This window comes from Lynx rufus, unplaced genomic scaffold (assembly GCF_022079265.1).
Source record: "Lynx rufus isolate CCGP_SWC_20201006 ecotype Redwood Valley unplaced genomic scaffold, mLynRuf1.p SCAF_9, whole genome shotgun sequence".
NCBI lineage: Eukaryota > Metazoa > Chordata > Mammalia > Carnivora > Felidae > Lynx > Lynx rufus.
The window spans coordinates 30,974,506-30,988,320 of NW_025814897.1; the positions used below are offsets into that span (position 1 = coordinate 30,974,506).

Sequence of the window (13,815 nt, forward strand, 5' to 3'; positions counted from 1 at the left end):
AAAAAGAGATAGAGTGGCTGAATGGATTAAAAAAAGAAGACTCAAGTATCTGTTGGCTACAAGAGACACACAGCTTTGAGGACACAGACTGAAATTGAAGGGATGGAAAAAAGATATTCCATGCAAATAGAAGCCAAAACAAAGTAGAGAGTAGCTGTATTTATATCAGACAAAACAGACTAAGACAAACTCTGTATCAACAGTCAAAGAAAGTCTTTAAATGATGATAAAGAGGTCAATTCAAAAAGAATTGAGCAATGTATATCAAATGTGTATATAATAGTTGTAAATATTAGGCACCCAATGTAGAAGCACCTAAACACATAAAGGAAATGTTAATAGATCTGAATGGAGAAATAGTGATACAATAAATGCAGGGGACTTAATACCTCAATTCCATCTAGACAGATAATATCATCCAGGCAGATAATAAAGAAAGAAACATAGGACTTAAATTATACATTAGTCCAGATGGACCTAAAGAATATTTACAAAAATTCTAACCAGCAGCAACAAAATGTACATTCTTCTCAAGTACACATGGAACATTCTCTAGAATAGACCATATGTTAGGCCACACAACATGTCTTAAAAAATTTAAGAAGATTGAAATCGTATTTTCTGACCACAGTGGTATGAAACTAGAAATCAATTACAAGGAAAAAACTGGAAAATTCATAAATTTTTGGAGATTAAACAGCATGATCCTGAACAATCAATTGGTCAAATAAATAAAGAAATTAAAAAAATCATGAGGCAAATGAAAATGGAAACGCATCTCAAACTTATGAGACACAGCAAAAGCAGGTGTAAGAGGGAAGTTTATAGTTATAAATGCATACATTGATAAAGAAAAGATCTCAAACCAACAACCTAACTTTATACCTCAAGGAACTAGAAAAAGAACAAACTAAGCTCCAAGTATTAGAAATAAGGAAATAACAAAGATCAGAGCAGAAATAAATGAAATCAAAACTAGAAAGATAATAGAAAAGATTGATGAAACCAAGTTTTTTTAAGAAGATGAAACTGATAAATATTTAACTATACTAAGAAAAAAAGAGAGATAAGACTCAGTAAATAAAATTTTAAGTGGAAGAATAGAATTACAACTGATACTACAGAAATATAAAGGATCATAGTTTCTACTAGTATGAACAATTATATACCAACAAATTAGACCACCTGGAAGAAATAGATAAATTCCTGGAAGCATACAGACTACAGATAATGAATCATGAAGAAGTAGAAAATTTGAACAGACCAACCAAATACGAGTAAGAAGATTGAATCAGTAATCAAAGACCTCCCAACAAAGGAAAGTCCAAGACCAAATAGCTTCACTGGTTATTTCTATCAAACATTTAAAGTAAAACTAGCACCAATCCTTCTCAAATTCTTCTAAAACAAAGAAGGGAGGAAACACTTCCAAACTAATTTTATGAGGCCAGCATTACTCTGATACCAAAGCTAGACAAGGACATTATAAGAAAAGAAAATTATAGCCCCAGTATAGATTCATGAACCCTTAATAAAATATTAGCAAACCAAATTCAGCAATACATTAAAAGGATGGTACACCATGATCAAGTGAAATTTACTCTGGGGATACTAGATGTTGGGAAAAGTGGATATACACATGCAAAAGAATGAAACCAAATTCTATCTTATGTCATAGACAAATATCAACCCCAAATGGATTAAAGACTTGGACATAAGATTTGAAACCTTAAAACTCCTAGAAGAAAGTATACATGTAAACTCCTTGATATTGATCTTGGTGATAGGGTTTTGGATTTGACATTAAAAGCAGAAATAAACACCTGGGACTATATCAGACTAAAAGGTTTCTGCACAGCAAAGGAAACCATTAATAAAAGTAAAAGGCAACCTATGGAATGGGCGAAAATATTTATAAACCACATATCTGATAATTGCTTAATATCCAAAATGTACAAAATCTTGTACAATGCAATAGTAAAACAAACAACAACAAAAACCCCAAATAACCCAATTGAAAAATGGCCAAAGGACTTGCATAGATATTTTTCCAAAGAAGACGTACAATGTCCAACAGGTACATTAAAAGCTGGTCAATATACCTAATCATCAGGGAAAGGCAAATCAAAATACAATAAGATATCACCTCCCTCCTGTATAGCTGTCAATTATCAAAAAGACGGAAGATAACAAATACTGGAGAAGAGGTGGAGAAAAAGGAACCCTTGTATACTGTTGGTAGAGATGTAAACTGGTCCAGCCACTATGGAAAATAGTATAGAGGTTCATAAAAAAATTAAAAATAGAACTGCCATATGATCTAGAAGTCTTATTTCTGGGTATATACTCAAAGGAAATGAAATAGTTATCCTGAAGAGATATCTGTATTCCTATGTTCATAGCAGCATTATTTACATAGCCAATATGGAAACAGCCTGTGTGTGATAATAGATGAATAAAGAAAGTGTGATTGTTTTATATGTACATAAATACTGTATATGTACTTAAATAATGTATATGTATATAAATGTGATTTTTTAAATATGTATATGTAATATTCCATGGTGCAGGTGTGGAATATTACATGGGCATAAAAAATAATGAAATCTTGCCATTTGCAACAACATGGATAGATCTAGAGTGTATAATGCTAAGTGAAATAAGTCAGAGAAAGACAAATACCATATGATGTCACCCATGTGGAATTTAATAAATAAAACAAATGAGCAAACAAAGAAAATAAGAGAGACAAACACAAAACAGACTCTTAACTACAGAGAACAAACTGGTAGTTCCTAGAGGGGAGGTTGGTGGGGGGATGGGTGAAATAGGTGAAAGGAATCAGGCTTACATGATGAGCACTGAGTAATGTATAGGATTGATGATCCTGAAATGTACACCTGAAACTAATATAACACTGTATGTTAATGATACCTGAATAAAAACAAAACACAATTCTGGGATTTGGAAATTCTTACTTAATTGGATTCAACATTTTTAGCAGTCATTTGTTGAACGTTTTTAGTGCTTCCCCTGGGTCAGGTGCTTCTTTACTAGACCTCTAATCTGGTCACTTAAGGGAATGAAGAGATTCCATTGTTCCAGAAAAGGAAATGTGGCAATGGCAGTTGATTTTACCAAAGCTCGAAGAAGTCCATTGAAACCCCAAGCGGAGTAACAAGACCAGGGAAATTATCTGAGAGTGGAGAGTAGAACTCAGTTTGTGGGCAGTTAGAGGATGCTCTGGATTGTAAAGGGGGGTTGTGAGAACTGAAAATTACAGTTCCCTCCTAAGCAATACATGGATTTTAAATTGCAACAAAATTTACTAAATTGACGCTTCATTTTTCTCAGGGTCGTACCCCCATACTGATGATGGTGTATACAGCAAGCTCTTTGGATGGGTGGGGTGCTGTCCACAATACTTTGGACTCACATAGTGAGTATTCCTTAGGTCCTTTCTCAGGAGAATAGATGATACAGATGACACTGGCCTGTTTTTTTTTTTTTTTTTCCTTCTGGTTAGAATACTTGAGATTTAGGGGACAAGGCTGCTAGGTCTTATAGCTTTAAAAGTATCAATGTGATTAAGTAATCACATTAACAGGTATCTCTGCAGGTCATTGTAACTGAAATTCAAATTAGCAGGATCAGATTTTATTTTATCGAAGCTATTAAAGTAATCATAGTTCTGAGTTGTTCTGAGAGGGCAATTCAATTAGAGTGTATTGGGTGAATGTAGAATTTTCTCTGGTCCCACAGTATCTGCCATGTGCTTTCAGGAGAGTTGGCAAAGATCATTAAAATGTAGTTTATGGATAGCAGGTTATGGAGAACAGGTAAATGTTCCCGTTACCATGATTTTAGATTATGCACTGTGAGAAGTCACTAAGTGCTTCAGCAACACTGAGCTGGACATATATTTACCTAAGACTATGATGAATAAACAAATGTTTAAAACATGCAGTTTGAACATCCCTCAAAGGGCTATTAATTCTTTCAAACTTTAATTTTCTCCCCCATTTCTCCTTTTCTTCCTACCTATGTGGCAGTGTTAATGAAACAGATACGTGATATGTTCAACTACAGTTTCTCCCTCAACTTCTATATGTTCCATGGTGGCACCAACTTCGGCTTCATGGGTGGATCTGCAGTTTTGGACAATTACCTCCCTATGATCACAAGCTATGGCAAGTACTTGTCCCCCACAACTGTCTCCAACCTAGCCATCCCACCATTTGAGACTGGAGTTCCTAAGGTGGGTCTCTGGAAATAGTCACTGGGACTGTTCATCTGTTTTGCCTTTAACAAATGCTGGAGATTGAGGGTTTAATATTTATTCTTCTTGATGGTATTAGAATTTACCAACCCCTAGAATGTAGGCTGTCTGGGACTTTGCAGGCAGAGGCATTGGTTGTTTAATCTTGTCTATCCACTGTGTAGACCCTAATTTTTAGAAGTTCACTGCAAAACCAGTTACTTTGGATCTCTTGATAATACCAGGGAATTGATTAGTAGGTCTTCCCCAGTCTATAACTCTACTGAGAGACCAAGTGAAAAGTCAAGAGTGAAAGAAAGGAAGAAGTTTAATTAGAAATTGAATAGAAGAAGCCAGTGGATTGGAGTAGTCTGGGCTCTTATCCAGGATTTACTAGATATCCAGGGAATGGTGTTATTTGCCTTCAGTTGAAAGCCTTAGAGAGTATGGCAAATGTCTCCTGGTTTGGACTAATTGGGACATGGTATTTTCTTGTCTAACGCCAAAAGTTTTTTCTTCCTTTTTTTTTAAAAGTTTGTTTATTTATTTTGAGAGAGAGAGAGAGAGAGCTCACTGCCCCTCTGGGGAGGAACAGAAAAAGAGGGAGAAAGGGAGAGAGAGAGTATGTGTGTGAGTAGGGGAGGGGCTGAGAGAAAGGGAGAGGGAGAGAGAGAGAAAGAAGAAAGAGAGAGAATGAGAAGGGGAGGGAGAGAGAATCCTAAGCTGGCTCTGCACTGTCAGCACACAGCCTGACTCAGGGTTCGATCTCATAAACTGTGAGATCATGACCTGAGCCAAAACCAAAATTGGACACTTACTTGACTGAGCCACCCAAGCACCCCAAAAGTTTTTCCTGCCAAAACTTCTATATTAAGGATCCTTTTGCTCAGTGCTAATTTCTTATATCTTCCTTTGCTGAAGCTGGAGCTTTCCTGGGGAAAGTGACAAATTTCTTTATATTTTTCAGGGTATGGGGCACTGCTAACAGAGAATGGAGAATATACATCTGAGTACCTCGTATTTCAAGAGTTTTTTACCTCTTCTTTTGGTATCTAGCAACAACCTCAATCTGAAGGATAACTCAGCCTCTCAATTCGTCTCTGTCTTGTGAAGAGGAGATTGAGGGAATGGATAAAGATGTGTTTTTTGGGAGATGTCCACTTTATTTTATCATTAGGCACTGGGGATTCAAATATACACAAAATACAGGGCCCACCCTCTAGGTGCTTAACATCTAGGCCTATGTTTCTTAGTCTTGATTATACATTGGAGTCTTCTGTGGAACTTGTAAAAGCCAGAGGTGCCAGGCCCTTCCCAGAGCTGTTAGATAAGTATGTCTTTGTTGAAAAGGGGGGGGGAGGGGCAGAATCTGAGCATATTTATTTTCCCATTGGACTTTAGCAGATTCTGATGAGCATCCAAGGGTTTAGAGCTACTGGTCCAGCAGTGGGCTTGATGTACCACCTCCTTTGCCAGGACAGCAGGGCATCCTGCCTTAGAGCTGAAATAGATATGAAAGGAATCTCACTCAATTACTGCCTACCTCATGGTTCTTTCTGGAATTGGGAAGAACTGGGCCCTTCATTTTTGGTGGTTTGGGGATAGCAGGGTAAATGGTGTCCTTGAATGGGTTGGAGGAGGATCTCAGAATGGCCCAATCTCCTATTTTTCATTGCAGGGGTTCCCATGCCTCAGCGACCAGATTTAATACCTAAGGCAATATATAAGTCACTGCTAACACCATACTACATTTCACTGTGGGATGTCATACCCTACCTAAAGGAGGTAAGCTTTTTCTGGGTGTAAAAGCATGGGACAGCCTTTGGACAGAAGAGAGAGGAGGGAAAGGCTTAGCTCAAAGAATAGGAAGTAAATTACTAGGGAACCCAAAACAATCCTTAGCCATTTTAATTCCTTCTCCCAATTTTACAGTTAAGAATAATAAACCTATAATAATAATTCGGGAACATACAGAAAATTTAAATTTGAAGAAACAGTATAAACATTACAGGATATTAGGAAATGTCCTTTCAATAGTGTAGCCAAGAAGAGATCCCTGCCTTCTGAAGATGGTTACAATAAAGGCACACTGATTGAATCTAAGGCAATGATTTTTAAACTTTTGGTTTAGTAGGGAGACTCCTTCAAACTCACTGCAATATTCAGTACATAAGGCATGTACTGGTTAAATCAGGGGTGGTAATTCTAAGGCTCTGTACTTACATCCTATGAGTCAGCCATCTTTTCCCTAGGATAGCACATATTAGGATGGCCCATGTGCCACTTCTGACTTACCTGTAGGGTTTGAAGGAGCACAGTTTGAAAACTGTTGGTCTAGAGGAAAACCTGCAGAGTTATTCGCATAATACTTAGTAAACATTGGTGTTTGCAGAATTGTATTGTCAAGGTGTTGTTTTGGGGAACTTCCAGTCTAATAGGGAGGAAAGGTGAGTACAGTAGCAATTAGGGAGTCATGGGTCCTATAGTAGAGGAATGAAGGCAGCACAGCATTGTCAAGGGAACACAGTGTTGTGTTAAAGAGTCTAAGCTCTGGAGTCAGACTAGGTTTGAATCTTTGCTCCAATATTTACCTTGGGGTGCTCATTTAACCTCATTCTAAGTTTCCTTATCTGGAAAATGAGACTAATAATTGCACTGACCTCACAGGAGTGTGGTGTGGATTAAGCCACTAATATCTGAACCTGGCACACAGTAAGTGCTGTGTGTGCGCTAGCTGCTGTATTATTATTTAGAGATATGGTCAGCACGCTGGACAATCACAGGACCCAAGATTATATCCCAGTTGAGGTGATTTTGAGATCCAAAGGATGATTAGGGGCTTAATGTGAGGAACAATGGAGTAGAATAGAAGAAGGAAAGGAATTTGAGGCATAGTGGAAACCATTTGCAAAGACATGGAAGGAACTGCATGCTTGGGGAACTGCAAATAGGACTGGAATGAAAAGTATTTGTGGGACAGCACCAAGTAAGGAACCAGGTAGCATATGTTGGAGGGCCTTTGTGTTTTGTTTTAACCATTTTCTTATGGAATTTTGAAGATATGAACAAATGGCAGAAAAAAAAGTAATGAACTTCTATGTGCTCAACACCCAGCCTCAACTTTATTAATATATGTTTCATGTAATATTGTTAAATGAAATTAATATTGTTTCATTTATACACTTGTCCCCTTCTTCTACTCTTTTTAACATTTTTGAGAGAGAGAGAGAGAGTATGTGTGTGAAAGGGGGAGAGGGGCAGAGAGAGAGAGAGAAAAAGAGAGAGAGAGAGAGAGAGAGAGAGAGAATCCCAAGCAGGCTCCACATTGAGCTCAGAGCCCGATGCAGGACTTGATCCCACGAAACTGGGATCATGGACCAGAGCTGAAATCAAGAGGCAGATGCTCAACTGACTGAGCCACCAGGCCCCCCAAGATTATATAATTTCAGCTACAAATAATTCAATATGTATCTGAAAAGATAAGAACTCTTTCAGTGATTTACTAGGAAATATTTTTCAATAGTTTTTTTTTTTAATTTTGTTTATTTATTTATTTTGAGAGAGAGAGAGGAGGGGCAGAGAGAGAGAGAGAGGGAGAGAGAGAATGCCAAGCAGGCTCTGTGGTGTCAGCACAGAGCCCTACTCTGGGCTTGATATCACCAACTGTGAGATCATGACCTGAGCTGAAATCAAGAGTTGGAAGCTTAACCTACTGAGCCACCCCTGTGCGTCTCCTGGAAAATATCTAGTAATAGGCTCTTTAGAAGAAAAAACTCTGATTAGTAGTGTTTGCCAATTCCTGTTGTCTAAGTACTCCCACTATAGCTAATTTTAAGCCTCTAGCATGACAACACTGAATACAGAGGTAAAATACAGGGTTGGGAAGAGATGTGCACAATTGGCCCTCATGAGCTGGTCCAGACTGGCTTATAGCAGAGCACTGCTGAAAATCATAAAATATCCAGGGTTCAGATTTTCTCAATTATCTCAAAATTTTTTTAGCATTTAGTTGTTAATATCAGGTCCAATTGAGGTCAGTTACACATTGCATTTAGTTGATAGTCTCTTAAATCTCTTTTAATCTAAAGTTGATTTTTCCATCTGTTTATTGCATTTATTTGTTGAAGAAGCTGTAGAATTCCCCACTTTCTGGATTTTGTTGATTAGGTCCCCATGTATCTGAGAACATATCTTTATATTCTCTACATTTTTTGTAAACTGATTTAGATGCTTGATGAGATTTAAGTTAGGTGCTTTTTAAAAAATGTTTATTTTTTAGAGGGGGTGGAGGGGCAGAGAGAGAGGGAGACACAGAATCCAAAGCAGGTTCCAGGCTCTGAGCTGTCAGCACAGAGCCTGACATGGAGCTCAAACCCACAAACTGAGAGATCATGACCTGAGCTGAAATCGGATGCTTAACTGACTGAGCCACCCAGGTGCCCCTAGCTTAGGTGCTTTTTAAAATATTGTTTGCAAGTATACTTCATAGGTGGTGCTGTTATATTTTTTATGCATCATATTCCAGGCACATAATGGCTGGTCATTTCTGTGTTCATAATTGATCAGTGGGGTTCAGGAGTAGTTAGCCCAGTCTATCCATTGTCAATGTTCCCATCAGCCTTTTTACCTAATGGTTTTAGCAGTCATTAACAATTATTACCTACATCCAATATTTCACTAAGGCTTTTAAAATAGTATAATTCTAATTCTATCATTCCTTCTGCATGTATACACGTGAAGTCTTCTAAATTTTTTTTTTCAACGTTTATTTACTTTTGGGACAGAGAGAGACAGAGCATGAACGGGGCAGGAGCAGAGAGAGAGGGAGACACAGAATCAGAAACAGGCTCCAGGCTCCGAGCCATCAGCCCAGAGCCCGACGCGGGGCTCGAACTCCCGGACCACGAGATCGTGACCTGGCTGAAGTCGGACGCTTAACCGACCGCGCCACCCAGGCGCCCCCATACACGTGAAGTCTTCTACGTAGAAGAACTTCCCTTCACTAATTTTCCTGTCACCTTGATGTACAGTTTGTAAAGAAAAGTTAGTACAGAAATTCAAATATTTTCTTTTATCAGAAACTGAATTTATTCCTGGATATCCTCCAAAGGTGACCAATGGCGTGTTTTGCTGTTATTGTCTTTGATTATAACTCACAATTAAAAATATTATTTTTAATTGAAGTATAGTTGACATGTAATATTATGTTAGTTTCAGGTGTACAAGATAGTGATTTGAAAATTATGTACATTACAAAATGCTCGGCACAATGAATACAGTTACTGTCACCGTACAAAGTTATTATAGTATTACTGACTATATTCCCTATGCTGTACTTTTTAATCCCCGTGATTTATTTATTTTATACTTGGAATTTTTACCTCTTAATGTCCTTCACCTATTTTCTTCAGTCTTGCCACACCCTCCCATCTGGCAATCATCAGTTTGTTCTCTGTATTTATGAGTCTCTCTGTTTGTTTGCCTTGTTTTTCAGATTCCAGATATAAATGAAATCACATGGTATTTGTCTTTGTCTGACTTATTTCAGTTAGTATAATACTCTCTAGGTCCATCCATGTTGCTGTGAATGGCAAGACTTTATTTTTAATGGCTTTATTTAAAAGTAAATATTTATTACTTCTTTGGCCATTCATCTATCAGTGAACATTTAGGTTGCTTCCATATCTTAACTATTGTAAATAATGTTGCAATAAACATAAGGGTACATATATCTTTTCAAATAGTGTTTTTGTTTCCTTCAGGTAAATGTCCAGTGGTGGAATTACTGAGTCATATGGTGTTTCTATTTTCAAATTTTGAGGAATCTCCATAACTGTTTTCCACAATGGCTACACCAAATTCCCACCAACAGTGCATGAAAGTTACTTTTTCTCCACATCTTTGCCAACACTTGCTATTTTTTATCTTTTTGATATTAGCCATTCTGACTGGTGTGAGGTGACATTTCATTGTGGTTTTGATTTGCATTTCCCTGGTGATTAGTGACATTTAGAACTTTTTAATGTGTGTATTGACCATTGGTATTTCTTTTTTGGAAAAAATGTCTATTTAGGTCCTCTGCCTATTTTTTTTTGATTATTTGTTTTTTATGGTATGAGTTCTTTATGTGTTTTGGATACTAACCCTTTATTGGATATATAATTTGCAAATACTTTCTCCAAATCAGTAGGTTGCCTTCTCATTTTGTTGATGGTTTCCTTTGCTGTGCAGAAGCTTTTAGTTTGATGTAGTCCCAATTGTTTATTTTTGGTTTTGTTTCCCTTGCCTGGGGAAACAGATCCAAAGAAAGATTGCTAAGGGTGATGTCCAAGGGTTTATGGCCTGTGTTTTCTTTTAGGAGTGTTATAGTTTGAGGTCTCACATTGAGGTCTTTAATCAATCAATTTTAAGTTTATTTTTGTGTTAAACATGGTCCAGTTTCATTCTTTTTGTGTGTAGCTATCCTCCCCAACACCATTTATTTTTTTAATGTAATTAATTAATTAATTAATTAACATTCAAGTTAGCATATACTGCAATAATGATTTCAGGAGTAGATTCCAGTGATTCATCCCATATGTGTAACACCCAGTGCTCATCCAAACAAGTGTCTTCCTTAATGCCCCTTACCCATTTAGTCCACCCCCCCTACAATACCTCCAGCAACCCTCAGTTTGCTCTCTGTATTTAAAAGTCTCTTATGTTTTGTCCCCTTCCTTGTTTTTATATTATTTTTGCTTCCCTTCCCTTATGTTCATCTGTTTTGGATCTTAAATTCCACATGAGTCAATTTATATGATATTTGTCTTTCTCTGACTGACTAATTTCACTTAGCATAATACCCTCTAGTTCCAGCCACAATGAGAAATACTCCATTGTGTATATATACACCACATTTTCTTTATCTTTCCATACTTTGGCTATTGTTGATAGCACTGCTATAAACATTGAGGTGCATGTGCCCCTTTGAAACAGCACACCTGTATCCCTTGGATAAATACCTAGTAACCTCATCACCATTTATTGAAGAGACTCTTCCCCATTGTATTATTGCCTCCTTTGTAATAGATTAATTGTCTTATTGTGGGCAAGGTTGGCTCTCTCCTCCTCAGGCCAAAAGTTGCTTTGGAGGGACACTGGTGTAGGCCAGAGCTGCCCAGAAAGTATGTAGTGGGGCAGTTGTCACTCTGAGGGGACTCTGGTCCCAACTGAGGCTGTGCTTTGTTACCTGCTTTGGAAGGGTGCCTGCCAAAGCTGGTCTGTAGGAGAAATCCAGGGTGGATCAAAAGGTGCTAGTAAGGTAGATGGATAATGTCAGAACTGGCTCGCTTAGAAGGACCAGGAAAATGGCTCCTATCAGTGCTTCTGTTCTGGGAGAAATCACCTACAGATCTCTGACCCTCCTGAGGCACATGCCCTAAAATCAAACAATAAATCTCCTTTTGCATAACCCAGCTGCTTTTCAAACTGCTGCCTCTGTGCTGAGTCTTGGACCAAGTGATACATCATTCTAGCTCTTTAATGGCAGACACTTTGTTTCCTATAGCCCTGTGATTCTCCTGCAGTTAGGCCCTGCGTGACTTTCAAAGCAGATGTCTTCCTGGTATAGGCCTCCAGGACTAAAGGTGCCTGATGTAGGGCTTGATCCCCTTGTCCCTCAGGGATGAGGAGTAATACTGTAATACTCCTGTAATTGCCTGTAATACTCCCCCTGCTTATGAGATGGTGTGCCAGGGGTTTGGTTCCGTTGCATCTTGGCCTCCTCTTTATGTTTCTAGCTATGGAACATCAGTTTTGCCAGTCTTTTGTTTTCAGAATGAGCTGTACAATGTTCACCTGTAGCCTTGATGTATCTGTGGGAGGAGATGAGGTCAGAATCTTTCTCTGCCATCATGTTTCCAAGATCCTCCTGAAAACTCGCCCTTGTCTCTTTTTTTTTTAACGCATTTAACATATTTCTACCTCATTGCAGTCATTCCTTTTTTCCCCCCAATGGAAAGATCATTTAATGTTTTGACCCCAATCCATGGATAGATATAAGCAAGTTACAATATTCCCTAAGGCTTAAGATAACAATGTTACCCTTGAATTACATAATTTTTATAGCTAGTTTTTGACCATGGATAATTTATGGATTCTGAATATTATAACCAGAGCCTAGCCTAAAAATCATAGGGTATTGCAAAAAAGATGCATATTGGGTTGATCTGCAATCATTAGAAAGTTAAGGGGTGTTTTCTTTCATTAGCATTGTTGCGACTAGTTTCTTCTTCCACTGGTATTGCTAAAAATTGCTGTTTAAAATTTTCTATGCACCACTAATTTAAGACAACTATGCTAGATTAAGTTGTTTCATACTAGTTCATTTAGGGCTTCCATTTGCACTCCTCAAAGGTTTTATGTATTTCTCAAATGCTTCATGACTCATTAATTTATCCAGTTCTGAAGGATTATTGAGTGTTACCTTGATCACTACATAACCATCTTTGAAACAAGATTTGTTGACAAATCCTGGATTTTCTGCAAGACTTCATTAATTTCAGTTACTTCTCCTGTTAGAGGAGAATAGAGTTCACTAGCAGTTTTCACACTTTCCAAAGCATCAAACTTCTCTTGTTTGTTCAATTCTGTCCCAACTCAGACACACTACAGTAAACAACATCTCCTAAAGCTTCCTGTACAAAATTGCTGATTCCCACTGTTCCAATACCATTTTCTGTTGTTATCCATTCACATTTCTGTGAATTTACTCTTGGAGAGCAGAGCGGGTGCCTGCACTCAGCCCCTGGTCCATGGCAGGCAGGGCATGGCAGGTACAGAGAGGGTTTCCAGGCGGCAGGCCGCATGCTCTTCACCGCTCCTAGTGCCCTGTGCCTGCAGTCATTCCTTTTGATACTCAAATTGTCCCATCTCCTTTAGGCTGGCTCCTTTGCCCTCTTGACAGGAGTCCAATAGCTTTTGATATCTTCTTTGCATTTTGGTCCCCCAGGATGTTTCAGGCTGTGTGGCTCCACAGACTTGAGTATTTCTCCAAGGCAGTCTGAAGGGCCATGTTTTTATACTGAGAAACTTGAACATTTCCCTCAAAGTTGTAGGAAGCTATTTTATTTTATTAAAAAACTTCTAATGTTAATTTATTTTTGAGAGAAAGAGAGAGAGAGAGAGAGAGAGAGAGAGCGAGCATGAACTGGGGAGGGGCAGAGAGAGAGAGAGGGAGAAACAGAATCTAAAACAGGCTTCAGGCTCTGAGCTGTCAGCACAGAGCCCAAAGCGGAGCTCAAACTTGGGAAGGGAGAGATCATAACCTGAACCAAAGTCAGGCACTCAACCAACTGAGCCACCCAGGTACCCCTGTAGGAAGCTATTTTAAAACTTGGTAATTTGATGACGAGCTTTGCATTTCAGAATGATATCTTTGGTAGCTCTATGGGGGAGGGAGTAGACTGAGGCCCTGTCAGAACACTGAAATTGAGTAGAAATCTACAAAAGTGGAGTTTAGATAATGGGAGTGAAGGATTAGATATTTTGAGTCAGACTCTAAAAGAGGTGATGACTCG

At 38.2% G+C, this 13,815-nt stretch overlaps 1 protein-coding gene across 1 annotated transcript in view; it reads left to right on the forward strand.

Annotated features, from left to right (window-relative positions):
- Positions 1 to 13,815, forward strand: part of LOC124505892 (beta-galactosidase-1-like protein 2) — a 41,346-nt gene that overhangs the window by 18,439 nt on the left and 9,092 nt on the right. The window contains exons 5-8 of the mRNA XM_047071956.1: positions 3,355 to 3,439; positions 4,053 to 4,190; positions 5,226 to 5,306; positions 5,937 to 6,043. Of these exons, the coding sequence (XP_046927912.1) occupies positions 3,355 to 3,439; positions 4,053 to 4,190; positions 5,226 to 5,306; positions 5,937 to 6,043 (411 nt within the window). The remainder of the gene's footprint in view (positions 1 to 3,354; positions 3,440 to 4,052; positions 4,191 to 5,225; positions 5,307 to 5,936; positions 6,044 to 13,815) is intronic.